General features: G+C 38.3%; 1 protein-coding gene across 1 annotated transcript in view; it reads left to right on the top strand.

The window, feature by feature from the left end:
* LOC114647550 (E3 ubiquitin-protein ligase TRIM9) overlaps nt 1-16405 on the top strand; it is an 84901-nt gene extending 68496 nt beyond the window's left edge. Inside the window, exons 8-10 of the mRNA XM_028796173.2 lie at nt 6789-7092; nt 14828-14990; nt 15853-16405. Coding sequence (XP_028652006.1) covers nt 6789-7092; nt 14828-14990; nt 15853-15894 — 509 coding nt within the window. The 3' untranslated portion in view covers nt 15895-16405. The remainder of the gene's footprint in view (nt 1-6788; nt 7093-14827; nt 14991-15852) is intronic.
* The last annotated feature ends 1343 nt before the right edge of the window (nt 16406-17748 follow it).

The following is a 17748-nucleotide window of genomic DNA, read 5'->3' as shown; positions in this document are numbered from 1 at the left end:
TAATCAATTTTCCATTCACCCCATTTCTTTCCTGAACTCCATTCTCCGTCAACTCCTGCTTTAAGACAAAACGTACAAACAACGTCTTCCGTTTCACGATATTTAAAAATTTCTCCGAGTTTCACATTCTTATGTCCGGACCCATTTGGCAGGATGGTTTCAACCGAATAATCTGTTAACCATTCCTTCTTGAAGTTATTGCGGCTTCTCTTTGTCGCATTACATAGCAGTTCATCTTGAGCTTTGCGCTTCGACATTTTCATAAATAATGAAAAGAAATTGTAAAGTTCAAATTTTTATTTTTTACTGCGAATTTGCGAAAACAGTAATTTAACGAACGTTATGAATGCGAACTGGACCGGACCGGAACTTCCGACCTTTCAGTAGACAACATCATGGACTTTAATTGAAATATAGACCAGCTGAATGGTGGGAAAGTGCACCAATCACGCGGTCACCGGTCACATGCCATATTACACCAGCCAAGGCCAAAGTTTACTTCGTTATTATGCCGATTGAATCATGTAGCCCGAGACTCCCGAGTCACGCAGGCAACAGGATTCCCGCCAGGCCGCAGTCCGCCGGCACGTGATTTTACGAAAATTAACAAATCGGCCGCCACGTGCGCTAGGATTAAAAGTTGTGCGCCAAGGTTAAACAGTTGGTGCGCCAGCGCACGCTAGCGCAGCTTAGAGGGAACGTTGGTTGTTTTATATTTTTTTAACATTTAAGGAGTAAGGAAACAACAATCGCAATAGTTGCCTCACATGCAGTGATCCATTATAATTAATTATTACATCACTGGACAAATAAGCAGCAAGTAAAAATCTCAAAGCCTTAGGCTTCCTCTGAGGTGGTGCACATCTCCCATAACCTGAGGTAGAACCTAACAAGACGGAAACTTACTCAAAATAGAGACAGTGAGTCACTAACGTTCCACCACTCAAAAAATAATGATGGAGTATGCATCAAGAATTTACAGTGCATCCGGAAAGTATTCACAGCGCATCACTTTTTCCACATTTTGTTATGTTACAGCCTTATTCCAAAATGGATTAAATTCATTTTTTTCCTCTACTTTATTCTACACACAACACCCCATATTGTCAACATAAAAAAAATTTACTTGAGATTTTTGCAAATTTATTGAAAATAAAAATACTGAGAAAGCACATGTACATAAGTATTCAAAGCCTTTGCCATGAAGCTCGAAATTGAGCTCAGGTGCCTCCTGTTTCCCCTGATCATCCTTGAGATGTTTCTGCAGCTTCATTGGAGTCCACCTGTGGTAAATTCAGTTGGTTGGACATGATTTGGAAAGGCACACACCTGTCTATATAAGGTCCCACAGTTGACAGTTCATGTCAGAGCACAAACCAAGCATGAAGTCAAAGGAATTGTCTGTAGACCTCTGAGACAGGATTGTCTCGAGGAACAAATCTGGGAAAGGTTACAGAAAAATTTCTGCTGCTTTGAAGGTCCCAATGAGCACAGTGGCCTCCATCATCTGTAAGTGGAAGAAGTTCGAAACTACCACGACTCTTCCTAGAGCTGGCCGGGCATCTAAACTGAGCGATCAGGGGAGAAGGGCCTTAGTCAGGGAGGTGACCAAGAACCCGATGGCCACTCTGTCAGAGCTCCAGAGGTCCTCTGTGGAGAGAGGAGAACCTTCCAGAAGGACAACCATCTCTGCAGCAATCCACCAATCAGGCCTGTATGGTAGAGTGGCCAGACGGAAGCCACACCTTAGTAAAAGGCACATGGCAGCCCGCCTGGAGTTTGCAAAAGGCACCTGAAGGACTCTCAGACCATGAGAAAGAAAATTCTCTGGTCTAATGAGACAAAGATTGAACTCTTTGGTGTGAATGCCAGGCATCATGTTTGGAGGAAACCAGGCACTGCTCATCACCAGGCCAATACCATCCCTACAGTGAAGCATGGTGGTGGCAGCATCATGCTGTGGGGATGTTTTTCAGCGGCAGGAACTGGGAGACTAGTCAGAATAAAGGGAAAGATGACTGCAGCAATGTACAGAGACATCCTGATGAAAACCTGCTCCAGAGCTTTCTTGACCTCAGACTGGGGTGACGGTTCATCTCTCAGCAGGACAACAACCCTAAGTACAATGCCAAGATATCAAAGGGATGGCTTCAGGACAACTCTGTGAATGTCCTTGAGTGGCCCAGCCACAGCCCAGACTTGAATCCGATTGAACATCTCTGGAGAGATCTTAAAATGGCTGTGCACCGACGCTTCCCATCCAACCTGATGGAGCTTGAGAGGTGCTGCAAAGAGGAATGGGCAAAACTGGCCAAGGATAGGTGTGCCAAGCTTGTGGCATCATATTCAACAAGACTTGAGGCTGTAATTGCTGCCAAAGGTGCATTGACAAAGTATTGAGCAAAGGCTGTGAATACTTATGTACATGTGATTTCTCAGTTTTTTTATTTTTAATAAATTTGCAAAAACCTCAAGTAGACTTTTTTCACGTTGTCATTATGGGGTGTTGTGTGTAGAATTCTGAGGAAAAAAATGAATTTAATCCATTTTGGAATAAGGCTGTAACATAACAAAACGTGGAAAAAGTGATGCGCTGTGAATACTTTCCGGATGCACTGTATATGCAAAGTCCACATTTCTTCTTGAGTGGAAGCCATTCCTGGCAAAGATCTTATATTTTCTATGTTTTTGATACGCACTGCTCATTAGTGCAGTTAACAAGAATAAGGATGGAGAAAAATGCAGGGAAGCGGTACTATTGGAGTGGTGTATGCAGAGCTCTAGACAGTACAATACATAATATATCCCCTTCACTCATTTACCACTTACAATCTAGTTATTGGGTCACGGTGGACAAGGTAGGTGCCAGCAATCAAGTTCAAGTTAAATTTATTGTCATGTGTACAGAGTACATTGAAATTCTTACTTGCTTACTTGAAACTCTATGACGTCTCTCCAGCACCTATGACAGGACACAGTTTTGTGTCCATTCACACTGACACAGAGCCAATTTAAAGTGTCTGTTAACTTCATAAGCATGTCTTTGAGATGTGGAGGTATGTGGGAGAAAACCCTGCATAGAGAAAGTGTGCAGACTCCAAACAAACATCGACCATTGTTAGATTTATAATCATCTATAGTTTGAAGCCAGCGGTGCTGCAGGACATTTGCTTTACTGTTCTTTAATTTCAGCTTTGAATTCCTATGGAGGTTGAACTCTTTTATTTCCAATGATACATTTTGACTGAGGACACTGATTCGTTCCTGTGTTTAGAAGAGGTACATTTGGATTATCTTCTGAATTCTGAGAGAGTTAACTGCCTCAGTTTTATTAACCTCTTGGCTTGTGGTCATTGTTGCACTGTGAGCCAAGATGAAGTGTGAATATAAAACAGATTCATTTATATATTAAAGAGGTTGTACTGTATATTTCTAAAAATAACATTAGCCTAGTAACTAATACAGTATATGTATTTGCCAGATACTTTTTGTAGTAGGATTTAATATTATATTGGCTTTTTTTTAATGGGACACATCATTTAGTGTTTATTGAATTGTCAGAGTTTAAAAGTTATCTATCTATGTCATTTTCCCTAAAGGGTTTTTTAGATACATGACTTATAAAATTTGATACCCACAGTGTGATTCTGTTCCATATAATTCAATCAATTTCAATAGTACTGTTACAAAATAAAGGTTATTAAATATTACTGCATAAAATGTCAAATAAGTAAAAAAAAATGTCAAAGACTTATAATTATACTTGACTCTAGCCTAGGCTGGAGTATTCCAGTCATGAAAGGATGTGGAAATTTTATTTCACGTTTCTTGAGATTTTTGGAACCTCCTCATAATTCTGCAAAAAGAAAATATTTTGACTGTCTGGATATCTGTATCCTCAATAACTCTCAATCCAGGCAGGCTTGCTCAAATCTAGCTTAGTCAGGCTGATTGTGTATGGTTTTCAATTTTTTCACATAAAACGCGTGACATACATGCCGCACATAATGATATACATTCATCTGGTAATTTAAAGAGGCAAAAAGTATCACCTGTAAAATGAAGCAAAGAAAGAAAGAAAGGTTGGGGTCCCACAGAATTCCCCGTTTAATTGTCATGTAAAAAGAAAGAAAAGAAAGTCTAATTGTGCTAAACAAACAATCGGCTTAATTCTGTCTTTGAAAAAAGTCTTCAGAGGCTTGGAACTGACTTTTGATAGATAGATAGATAGATAGATAGATAGATAGATAGATAGATAGAACTTTGTTTTTTCCCTGCCTTTGGCTTTTTAAAGAAGCTCTTTGAATAAATAAATACATACACACACACACACTTTATTCTATAAAGCAAGAAAAATTAAAAAGAAAGAAAAGTTCTGACTTGGCTGTCACAGTTCCAGTGAGGAATTATGTAGTCGTATTGTTGTTGCTGTAAAGGAGCCCCAGTAGCGTCTCTTCACACACTCTTGTTATATACTGTATTGGCGTGACTGGAAGGGGTGTGGCTTCAGATGCAAAGGAACAGACCTGATTGGTCCTCAAGGCTTTTCTCCTTCTCTGTTCTAAGGAGACAGACAGAACAACAGTTATTGGTAATGTCACACTTAGTTCCTTACCCGTATTTGCCCAGCACAAACCCATGAAATGCTCTGTACACCTACGTGTCTGACACATCGTTACGCAAAAAGAAAATATTTAATTATTTTGCCTTTAGAGTGGCATGGTGGTGCAGTGGAAGCACTGCTGCTTTGCAGTAAGGAGACCATGTTTTGTGTCCCAGATCCTCCCAGTGTGGAGTCTGCATGTTCTCCTTGTGTCTGTGTGGGTATCCTCCGGGTTTTGTGGTTTCCTCCCACTGTACAAAGACATGCAGGTTAGGTGGATTGACCCTAGTGTGTGTGTAGGTGTGTGGGAATGCCAGTAGGAGACGTAGTGTCACAGGTGTGGAATGTGAAGCAACCAGTGTTAGGATCACAGCTGTCCCTCAACACCGTTTATGTTATCTTTTATAATTTAGTTTTCCCTTCTTATTGTTGTCTTGTGTACATTTTGTAAATGTATAATCCCAATTCCAAAAAATTTGGGACACTATGTAAAATATAAACAAAAACAGAATGCATAAACTCATATTTTATTCACAATAGAACATAGAAAACATATCTATTCTTTAAACTGAGAAAATGTACCATTTTAAGAAAAAAATAAGGTAATTTTGAATTTGATGGCAGCAACACGTCTCAAAAAAGTTGGGACAGGATAATGTTTACCACTGTGTAGCATCCCCTCTTCTTTTAACTGCAGTCAATAAACATCTGGGAAGTGGGGAGACCAGTTGCTGGACTTTGGGAGAGGAATGTTTTCCCATTCTTCCCTTATATATGATTCTAGCTGCTCATCAGTCCCGGGTCATCTTTGTCATATTTTTATTTCATGATGCCCCAAATGTTTTCAACTGGTGAAAAGTTTTGGACTGTAGGCAGGTCAATTCAGCATCTGGAAACTCTTCTACTGTGAAGCCGTGCTGTTGTAATAGAGGCAGTATGTGGTTTAGCATTGTCTTGCTGAAATATGCAAGGCCTGCCCTGAAAAAGATGTCATCTGTCATATGTTGCTCTAAAACCTTTCAGCATTGATGGTGCCTTTCCAGATATGCAAGCTGCCAATTCTATAGGCAATAATGCACCCCATACCATCAGAGATGCAGGCTTTTGAACTAAACTCTGATAATAAGCTGTTAGTCCGGAGCATCCACGTTTTACAAAAAGAATTTTAAATTCCGATTTGTCTGACCACAGAACAGTTTTCCACTTTGCCTCAGTCCATTTTAAATGAACTTTGACCCAGAGAAGAAGGCAGTGTTTCTGGATCAGTTTCACATATGACTTTTTCTTTGCTTGATATGATCTATGTTGTAACCTATAATTTGTTGCAAGCGCAACACCTTCCACACTGCTTCTGTTTACAAAAGAGTCAGCAGCTATGAATATTAAGATGTAGGCATTTTAAATAAACCAGAGAGGCTGATGCAAAACACCATGTGGCTTCCAAGTAACCTTCAGTGGTCAAAATGAAATGACTTCAAATCATGTTAGTCTCAAAAAAGCACCGCCAAAAATGTCCATTACCGAAACAACTAGTAACAAAAGGCATACACTTAACTTTATAAAATTAAAAGGTTTATTTCCACAAAAACACTTTGAAACAAAAGCAAGCTTAGTAGAGCCCAAAAGATGAAATGGATTTGCCTAAAACAAAAGGTAAAAAACAAAAATCCAGGGCAAACAAGTTGAAAAGCCAGTAATTCACAAAAGCACAGATAAAGGCACAAGGAAACTCATCAGCACATTTGAAATGAACCGCTACGAACTGTGGAAGACCTTCTAGATTTTTGGAATGGAGGGCGGTGACTAGCAGATGGCCCCGTGTCTTTAGGGATCACCCACAAAACACATAGAACATAACACAGGCAGCTTATCAGCAAAGTCAAAAACAAAAAATACTGCATATAATCAACAAAAGCTATGTTAACATAAATAAATGGCCCACAAATTAACAAAAAAAAAACGTGAAATAAGACATTGAACCCCGGCCAAGGGGAGGAACCCTGGCTGAAAGTAGGCAGTAAGCATTTAGGTATGTAACAAATCAAGAAACTGATTTTGGTCTTCCTGGTCATATTGTAATATGTAAAATCATTACACGTTAAATTACATTTTATTCATTTATCACCAGATGTAGGAAAACTTATAAAGGGCTTTACACTTACAGCATATTGCTTCTGTATTTCAGTGGCATGGTTTACCTTTGATCCCAGTTCAGCTCATCGGGATATTGTTCTTTCTAATGAAAACCAAACCGTGACCTGCAACAGCTATGATGATCGAGTCATATTGGGTACTGCAGCTTTTTCCAAAGGAGTTCACTACTGGGAGCTGACTATTGATCGATATGACAACCACCCCGATCCAGCTTTTGGTGTGGCAAGAATAAATGTTACAAAGGACATGATGCTGGGAAAGGATGACAAAGCCTGGGCCATGTATGTTGACAACAATCGCAGCTGGTTCATGCATAACAATTCTCACACAAATAGGTAAGTCATAAGCTTTTAAAGGTTTACTTGTGCTCATTTTGTTTTTTCATTTAGCGTTTAGTCCCTCATGCATTACTCATCTTTAGTTATAATATATTCATAAACTTTAGTTGTTTTTATTTCAGTTTCTACATTTTAGTCATCTTCATTTTTCCCACAGAATGCCATAGTCATACTATACAAAATACAGAATCCATCTCACATATGAAATGAATAAATTGATATGAAGGCATCCCCTTACATGTAATATTCAAGAATCACTGTACATTTTGGTGGGACTAAGTCTATTAAGTGGTCACCTAATCATCCAGCCACCCATTTTAATACTCACTCGTTCCAGTTTAGGGTTATGTCGGCTTGTGCCTGTCCTGGCTGGACATAATCAATCCACACAACAACACTTACTCATGTACAACTAATCTGGAGTCGCTGGTTATCCCACACCTCTGGAGCAGTGTCTTCATTTATTTTTACTGAACACATACAAATGAACAACAAGAGAAACATTAATAAGCAATGCAGAGAAAAACAAGAATGAGTTCAGCATATTGTGTGGAAGACAGAATTGACAGAAATCTGATGATGTAATACATAAAAATAATAATCACTTCAATTAAATTTGATAGATTTTGTTGCATAATCAATTTACAATTATCCAAATATTATAATCTAGAAGACCCAGTCGAGGCTCCTCAGTTATTCATATTTTATATTTCTTCCTGTTTAGCCTGTTAAAAGTAAGATATGTCTTATATATAAATTCAGTTTTGCAAATGTTAACCTTACAATGCAGCTTCTTATGATGGGAAACTGATTTGCTGCTTAATGACCACTACAGCACTGAAGAAATTTTAAAATGTTTTTTGTATTTTGATTTTCAAATTGTTATCTATAAAAATTCTATCAGGACTCATTAAGTACCACATTATGTTTAATGAAGGCAACAAACTCCCCTTAAGTGTCAGTTTACTCCATTCATTAGTAAACTGTCAATTTTTACAGAACCCCTTTAGTTTTCTCACTGTTTTCAGACTATTTATTATATTATTACTTTTAGCATTTTGATTCCTCATTCTCTTTGTTTTAATTACCATTTTTGTTCACATTAATTTGCTTTTGCATCACAAATATCCTTCCTCCTTCATTTCTTTTGTTTTTCTTTTCATCAGCTGTCATTTTGGAGTTTAAGATCTTCATTCATTTCACTTCTAAAATGTACAACGTATTTTATGTTACAAGAAAAAGGTAATCAACCATATGCCATTCACAGATAATATTGGTGCTGACACAGTGCTCAGTTTATGTAGATTTATTAACTTCAAGAATTTAATAAATTCTGTCATATGCTGTACAGGAATGTCATAGAGTGATCTAGGTAAGCATATTTTTCCATGGTATGTATGCTTTAAAACAAAAAAAAAAGTCTTGGTTATGAAAAAACACTTTTTTTGACTTATCAAAAAATGTCATGTCTTATATGTGTTGTGCATGGTGTGGTTTGGTTTTTTTTCAACTTATGTGCATGAGTGCCCCCTGGCTCCTCTTTTGTCCTGTTAGGGTCCTAGGGTGACCCTATTCTCACTTTTTATTCTCTTTATATTGAAGACCGTAACAAAATGTCCTAAATCCCATACACTTACCATAGTGTCAAGTACTGTATTTCAGCACTTACCCCTTCTCTTTTATATCCATAATCCCAAGCAATTAAATAGAGTAAAAGAATAGGCAGGAGTTAAATTACACATTGATTTATGTGTTATAGATAGAGGTTGGGAGCATGCGCTGATAGAACATTGCTGCACCCACCACACCACCTGGATTGGGACCCGAGTGCAGCGGATGATACCTGAGCACCACACTTTTTACAGTGGCTGGACTGTCTGTAACTTGGAGGACCTACTTGCAGGTTAATGTCATATCCAGGACAAAGCAATTGCAGGTTAAGGGCCTTGCTCAAGGGCCCATCGGAGTAGAGTCACTTCTGTCATTTACAGGATTCAAACGTGCAGATCCCTAGCCACCACTCCACCCTATTATAAATAGTATGCCCAAAAATAATAAGCAGAGTTCAAATGATTGTTGGCAAAGTAATAGTAACTTGACTTGAGTAATAATCGGTTCATCTTGCTTAGACTCCCAGGTGGCTCACTGTTTAGTTAGTCTTTGATCTGGCCTGGGCCTGAATGCTCCTTGGTTTAGCATGGCTTTTGCCTGGAGTCAGCAATGGCTTGGTGTCCTCCAAGGAAGGGAAGTATTGGTGAAAGAGAGAGAGAGAGAGAGATAGAGGCCGCCAAGGACAATGGAGCATCATGGTATAGAGTCGCCCTCCTGTTTCAACAATAAATCCCAATCAGCCACACCTCAGTCCTCCAGTCCATCCTTCATATCAGTTCTTGTTTTACACAAGACTCCTGGTTGAATACCAGACCATTCCATCCAGGTAGATTTCTCTGTCATCTCAGGTTAGCTGGCCAGTTTATGGCCTACCTTGGGGTTATCTAATTGAATGTTGTAACAAAGCAACCTTGCAAAACCAGTTTCAAGCAGATCGATGAATGCACCCAACCCCCCCACCACAAATTAATGCAGCTTTTTGTCAAGGGGCATGTCAGATTTGCTGAATGTAGTTGCTGATCTTGTCGCCTCACCATGTCAAATTACGTAACTAGAAATCGCAGCCCATGTCACATTTACTGACTGATCATTGATCTTCCCATGCAGTCCTGATTGCCCTTTTGTGACAGTCAATAGCGTGTTCTCAGGCAGTTTACAAAGGGTTAACAGCTGTAGTGAGTTCAACAGCAATCTCGGTCTTTTAATTCTTTTTTCCATTTTGTTATGGTACGTAAAATATGAGACATCAGAGAGATGAGTGTCTCTTCTGTTTGTGAGGCTCAAAGCAAGCATGTTCCCTACTTTGTTGCCTCATTCTATGCATTGCACTTCCGGATTAATATTCATTGGTTCATTTGGTTGTCAGCTCTTATGCATACACAGCCCAGCCCTCCAACTAATGTGAAAATCAAACCTGTTTGATTTTATCTTAGCCAGACTAATTGGTTTTGGTTGTTAGACATGTCACATTAGACGATTGGTTTCACAGGAGCATGTCGCAAACTGTCTCTGACTGGCTAAGATTATGTAAATGAAGGCTATGACTGAAAATGGCTAGAAGACTCGTCTAATGTAAGATGGGCTTCATGCTCCCAAAGCAGCACTTAACAAGAGGGTTCTTACCAGTAATAGCTGTAAAGGGACAAAAGACCAGAGGAGTCCTCGGAAAATGTTAGGGGACCAACCAGGCCACCTTGTTTAATTTTAAAGTCCAATAAAAGGAAATAAAATAAGTGCTTGTTAGTGTAAGAACAAAATATAGTTGTAAATATTGCCTAAATAGCAGATTTGGCTTCTCTAATGGTGAGGCTCTGTTGAGCGGGGACATCCAGCTTTGCAGGATCTCCACCTCTAGTCTGACGCCATTCATTATGAGGATGTTAAGACTTACAGTGTGGGAGTATAAGGGGCGAAGTTTCTGGATGGGGCTCAATTGCCTACACTGGGTGGTTTCTGTGCAGAGGAAGAAAGAGATAACATAGTTAGCATGGGTGCCCCCTCTCATCCAGGAGTGGTATTGCAGGCATCAACAGAGTTTGGTGGTGGATCCTCATGTGCCCATATGTGACATAGCATTGTTAAAACTTTGGGGAATTCACAATGACTTGAAGAAAGCTGTTTCTTTCTTTAAATAAATAGATAATTCTTGAATGACAATTTGCAAACAATTCTCAAAATGTTAAAAATTCATCTATATAGCAGCACCCAAGCTGTGTCCGTTTGTTGTCTTGTACCTAATGCTGCTGTAAAATATCCTCTGTCATGAATTGGATTGAGAAGGGTTGAAAATGGATGGATGAATTCATAGCATAAGTTAAAACTATTTCAGTGGTGTGACGGGGGCAAAAAGGCAGACTAAAAGTGTTCCTCCGTGATTTTGTATAAGGTAAAATTTGAAGTGTAACATTGCAACTATGTTTAGAACATTATATAAAAGGTAAATTTGAAATTGTTTTATAATCCTTATAAAGCTACATTTTTTATTAAAAGTTCAACAGTTACTTCTTTCAAGGAATTAAACAATGCTGTTCATTAAAGATGCATTCATTTTGTTCTCTATTGAATTTAAAGATAAGGAGGCTGGGCTGGCTTCATTTTAGCAATTAAATGTAAAAAGAGTCCTATATTGTCCAACCCCGCTATATCCTAACACCGGGTCACGGGCGTCTGCTGGAGCCAATCTCAGTCAACACAGGGCACAAAGCAGGAACAATTCCCCGGGCAGGGCGCCAGCTCACCACAGTGCACAGGCACACACACACCCACACACCATGGACAATTTAGTATCGCCAATACACCTAACCCGCATGTCTTTGGACTGTGAGAGGAAACTGGAGCACCCGGAGGAAACCCACGCAGACACGGGGAGAACATGCAGACTCCACACAGGGAGGACCTAGGAAGCAAACCCAGGTCTCCTTACTGCAAGGCAGCAGTGCAACAACTGCGCCACCCCTGTAAAAAGGGTGGCTTTCTCAATTAAACCCCAAAAATGTTTGTTTTATTTACATTTGTTTTATACTTTCATTTTTGACAGGGATTCTGCTTTTGAAAAATATTAAACATCCCGTTGACGTGTCAGTGTTAAAATTACCCCCCCCCCAACCCATTTATTTTTAACATGATGTTGGATTATTAATTCTGCATCGGTAGATTTTTATTCTGTTGTGCAAATATACTTGCAGCCAACAAGGGTTTTAATACTAAACACTCAAAGAGCCAAGCTCTACTAGCATTTCCTGTGGTACAACGTGATTGTATGGGGCACATCTTGCATCCCTGACCGCAGACACAACAGACTAGATAGATAGATAGATAGATAGATAGATAGATAGATAGATAGATAGATAGATAGATAGATAGATAGATAGATAGATAGATAGATAGATAGATAGATAGATAGATAGATACTTTATTAATCCCAAGGGGAAATTCACAAGGCAAGACCAATGTTCAGGTTCAAAACATCACTTTTTTATTCATGTTGCACAAAACAGGCACTTGTTGACAGATTGGGACCACTAACTCCAGCTCATCTAGTCCAGGTGTGTCCTTATCTCTACTACTGCACAAAATCCAATCTCCCTGAGCCAAAGAAGGAAGACTTCTTTTAAAGCTGGAGAACAGAGCATTTTGGGAACATCAGAGGTGTACCCCAGAAGCACTTTAGGCAGGGAGCCACCAAGAGCTCCTTCCAATGACTGTAGAGGTCTCCTACAGAACAACACACTGCAACTACAATGCTAATACAGCCCTGCAAAAGTCCAAACCAGAGAGAAGCTAGAGATGTTCTGCCACCCAGAATACTAGGAGAACATATTGCCCTTCACTACCCACCCATTATTCTAGCTTCCTGTCCAGAAAAATACCAGCAACCCCTGCGTCAGGTTTTAAGACCATCTGCAACAGGATTGGCACTCCAGCCACTGTAAAAAAACTCACACTGTTCAGTGTGGTGGTGAGGTGTCACCCGTTGCACCACTGCCCTTGGGTCTCAGTCCAGGTGGTTTGCCATGTGGTAGGTGTAGCAACGCGCTGTAAATCAGCACCTGCTCCCAACCTCCTGGAACATCCTTCACAACAGATGGTAATTAGTTAATTGTTTGACATATGGCTGTTACCAGCAAAGAAGCAAGATGGATATCGTGAGCTAAAATAAACCATTAATAATTATAGCATCACTTCTGATTTAAAAACTTCACTGTGTTAGAATACCACTAATGCAGCATGTTCTGAACTATGCAACTCATATCTTCATGATAAGGTCCAAGACCCATTCAATATTGGAAAGGATTAACATGTTATCCAATCATGGAAATGATTTCTGATCACTGTAGTAAGCTATGACAACATTTTGCAAAGAAATACTAGATTTCTTATTCATATAACATCCTCATAATTTCCATTTTTTGCATTTGCTAACTTCAAAAGTGTTGTGTATTATGTGCAGTATATGGAAGGGACATTTAAAGGCACCTTATAATACTTGTAACTTGACCACTGACAGATGCCCAGATATGTTATATTTCTGAAGTTTGCTAAACAACAAATCAATCTATCGAGTTTGCTAAACAACAATCACATGAGCACTTCTTTATCAAATAAGTTATGTAAGTTACTTTTAGGACATTAGAACATTCCTGAAAATCGAGAGTACGCCTTATGAGAAGGATTTAGGAGTCATAGGGGACTCTGCGCTATCAAATTGTGGACAGTGTTCAGAAGCCATTAAGAAGGCTAACAGAATGTTAGATTATATAGCACGATGTGTGGAGTGCAAGTCCAAGGAAGTTATGCTCAACCTTTATAATGCACTGGTGAGGCCTCATCTGGAGTACTGGGGGCAGTTATGGTCTCCAGGCTACAAAAAGGACATAACAGCACTAGAAAAGGTCCAGAGAAGAGCGACCAAGCTGATTCCAGAGCTACAGGGGTTGAATTATGAAGAAAGATTTTAAGAGCCTGCGGTGGGTTGGCACCCTGCCCAGGATTGTTTCCTGCCTTGTGCCCTGTGTTGGCTGGGATTGGCTCCAGCAGAACCCCGTGACCCTGTGTTCGGATTCAGCGGGTTGGAAAATGGATGGATAGATGGATTATAAGAGCTGAGCCTATACAGTTTAAGGAAAAGAAGATTAAGAGGTGACATGACTGAAGTGTTTAAAATTATGAAGGGAATTAGTAGAGTGGATCAAGACTGTTATTTTAAAATGAGTTCATCAAGAACATGGGGACACAGTTGGAAACTTGTTAAGGGTAAATTTCACACAAAAAGTTTTTCTTCACACAGAGAACCACAGATGCATGGAATAAGTGACCAAGTAGTGTGGTAGACATTAGGAATTTAGTAACTTTCAAAACTCGACTTGATGTTATTTTAGAAGAATTCAGTGGATAGGACTGGCGAGCTGAGTGGCCTGTTCTCATCTACATTGTTCTAAAAGAAGTTCCTTATAAGATTCCACAGGTAGAAGGAGGAGGAGGAGTATGGGAGCATACACTGATACAGCGTATTGCCGTGCCCACCACAGCTAATAGATTGCCGAAATGAACTAAACATACTAATGTCTGGGATGAGCCAGTATTGTGTTTTGGTGAAATCCTGTAGTTACCACTGCAAATCCAATGAAAGCAGAAAATCCTGTAAGCCTTATAACAATAGTCATAGTTTAATCATTGCTTTAAGTCCTTACGTTTCTATCAGAGGTCATTGACGGTAGTCATTTTAATTAGTGGTATTAAATTTAGATGATGCCTATCCTTTTCTGATGAATTTTGAAGATGAAGGTCATCACTTACCACAGAGCTAAGAGTTCACGTTTTCAAGTTCAAAGTTTACTGTTACGTGCACAGTAAGGAAACATGTTTCTCTGTACAATGACATTCTTTCTTTGCTGTCCACACCAAATGACAAAACCAACGTATAAAGACAAACATAAATAATAAGTAGCAGATAAGAGAGTAACTGTCTAGAAATAAAACAAAAAGGAAATGACTCCAAAATACATGAAATTTGCAGAATGTTCTTTTAGTATAATAAATTAGCATTGTCATAAAGACTACCTACAATATTTCATGAAGTATGTCAAAAGGACTGAATAGGCGTATATGAATTCTTTTCCAGGGCAGAGGGTGGCATCTCTAAGGGGGCAACAGTAGGAATTCTCCTGGACTTCAATAAGCACACACTGACATTCTTCATCAACAAACAGCAGCATGGGCCAGTAGCATTTGAAAATCTTGAAGGAGTGTTTATACCAGCATTAAGCCTTAACCGGAATGTTCAGGTAAGCAGGAAGACTGTGTGAACAATGACATTACTGCTGTTTGAGTTGTAAATAAATTATCAAACATTCCCAAATTTGTAACATTTGTTAAACATACTACATAGGTGGTCCTTCAAAAATGAGAAATCCAAAATGAAATAGAATAAGAAAAATGACAGTCTACTAAAATGCTTTATTTAATGTCTGTCCTCCTAAATTAGTGCCGTTTTTATTGTGGGTAATCCTTTGCCTCACAACACCAAAGCCAACATGAAGATGGAACTGTAATCCCTGACTCTGTCTACGTTTTGGCTGAAATGAAGAATTATTAGTGATTTTATTAACAGAAATTGTTGCTAAATGCTAAATTCACTTGAACTTACTAAAAAAGAGTTTTGTTTTGGTTTCTAAAGGTTTTTTGAGTGTGGAAAGCAATAACTATTGCTCCCTAAGGTTTTGGCAACACCTTGCACTCTATTTATACCCATAAATTCCTCAGAAAAACAAATAAAGCGTGAGCTGAGTGTCTTTTGGAAATGCGACATGGCTAACTACGTTTTGGAGTCGCCATACCATTGAGCTTTGCCACTGCAACCTCACTAATCCAATTATGCATGCATCAGAAAAATTTTGCACATGGAGATAAAGGTTGCAGATGAGGTGAGCATGTAGTGAGGAAACAAGATATTATATATAAAACTAAATACCTTTCTTCCTGTGCCAATGCCATGAATTTCGACAGTTACGAAACACAATAGTTTTGTGAAATCTTTTGCCTGAATCACTGGCTCAGATTACAGATTATGTTTCAGCTTCCATCCTGATGATTTAATCACAACTGTTTTCATGGAAAATGACTTTTCTTCTCTTTTTTTCACAACAGGTGACTCTTCACACAGGCCTGGAGGTACCAAAGAATATTTGATACACTTTATTGGGCTGTCAGAGCTCAACTGTTTACTTCAACTCTGCAGACCTCTCCTCTCATCACCATAGACATGGGCTTCGGGATTTAAACATGACATTTGTCTTGAAAACAATGTGTAAGATATACTGTAAATGGGCAACTTTATTTTCCTGATGCAATTTTTTTTTTTTCAAAAACTGGTTTCTGAAAACATTTAATGTGAAAAAAAAGCATTTCATCTGTTTGATGAAAACGGGTGTCAGGATTTTTAAGGCCAGCCCAAATTTTAAGTAAATAATCAATATCTAAATGCTGTGAGTCTTTCATAAAATCACATCATTTAATCATGGGAGAAGGCTGTATCACCAAAAAATGAATGGAGAAATTCTAGTTTAACAGCACTGCTGTCCTCGGCTGTACGCAAACGCAAGCGCTAATATGCATGTAGCACAGGCGTATGTTTTGGTGTTGGCTATAGTGAACTGAAACTGTGCATGGATGGTTCTTATTTGATGAAAGAAAATGGTTATATGGCATATATATATATATATATATATATATATATATATATATATATATATATATATATGCAATGATTAGATCCCCAAAAAATTTTCTTTAGTTAAAATTGAAGACAAGTTGTTAAGTCTTTACACATTTTTACTCTGCCACTATTGAGAATACCTGGAAATGACCACATTAAGCAGGCCAAAATTGATATTTGTAAATTGTGTTGAATTTTGAAAGCCTGAAATTAGGGTGTGAGTTAGGTCAACTTGGTCTAATTTCTGAAATTTAAAAAAAATTATATATAACGGAGATATCACTTATATCGGTTATCTGTGTCAACTTGTACACCAAGAGAAAATCTGTTGATTTTTTTTATTAGCACCTTGCATGTGGGGAAGGCTGTGCAAAAAAAAAGGAATTGTTTATGAGAGACAACAGAAAACCAAGTGAAGGTTACATTGAGCTCTTAGAAAGTACAAGAGATATTCACCTCCGGAAAGTTAGTTTCCAGTTTTAACTTCCAGTTTCAAACTAGTGTAGCTGGGATGCAATGCAATCGGTAGCAGTTTTCCTCCATTGTTGATATGCAACTCAAGCATTTTCACAGAATGGATTCTGATGTTATATATAACATATGCAGTTTGGATAAATGAATACACAATATAGTAAATGTAATGGTTTCTATTATTATGTTAAATTTTTTTAAAAAGTATTAGCATGTAAGGAAATAAAAGTAAAAAACACAGAACTTCTAAAATCCTTTTGACATACCTCTCTCTGCACAGCCATCGACTAGAAACTATTATGATTAGTGTGGTTTTAAGATCCTTGAAAATGTATTTTCCTTTATTGCATTTTATCTATTGCAAGTCTTTAATGCTGTATGTTTTTAGATCTTCAACCAAAATATAATGTTAGATAAAAAGTGAACAAATAATACACTTTTTAAAAACGTGTTTCATTAATCTAATAAGCAAATATTTACGACACCTACTGGCACTGCGTGAAAAAGTAACTGCTCCCAGTTAAAAAAGGAGGACCAATTCAGGGACTTAGCTGAGACTTTTGAAGGTTCGAGCATTTTTAAATACTATTTATTTACTTCTTCAGAGAAGCATATATCACATTTTCCTTTATTAAATATTTTTGTAACAATAAGGCTTACCGAAATATAACAGTAATGGCTGATTGGTATTAAGTGTATTAGTAGAGTACATAAAATACATGTTTTCAATAGTGTTTTGCAGTATCATGCAGGTAAAAAATACCAGTCCATTTTGGTGCTTCACCAGTAAATTACAGCATCAGTGAAATATTGAAACATAATTAGAAGATCATGTTACCATAAGGTTGTTTTAAGTG

The sequence above is a fragment of the Erpetoichthys calabaricus genome, chromosome 3 (assembly GCF_900747795.2).
Source record: "Erpetoichthys calabaricus chromosome 3, fErpCal1.3, whole genome shotgun sequence".
NCBI lineage: Eukaryota > Metazoa > Chordata > Cladistia > Polypteriformes > Polypteridae > Erpetoichthys > Erpetoichthys calabaricus.
This window is presented reverse-complemented; position numbering and strand designations above follow the sequence as displayed.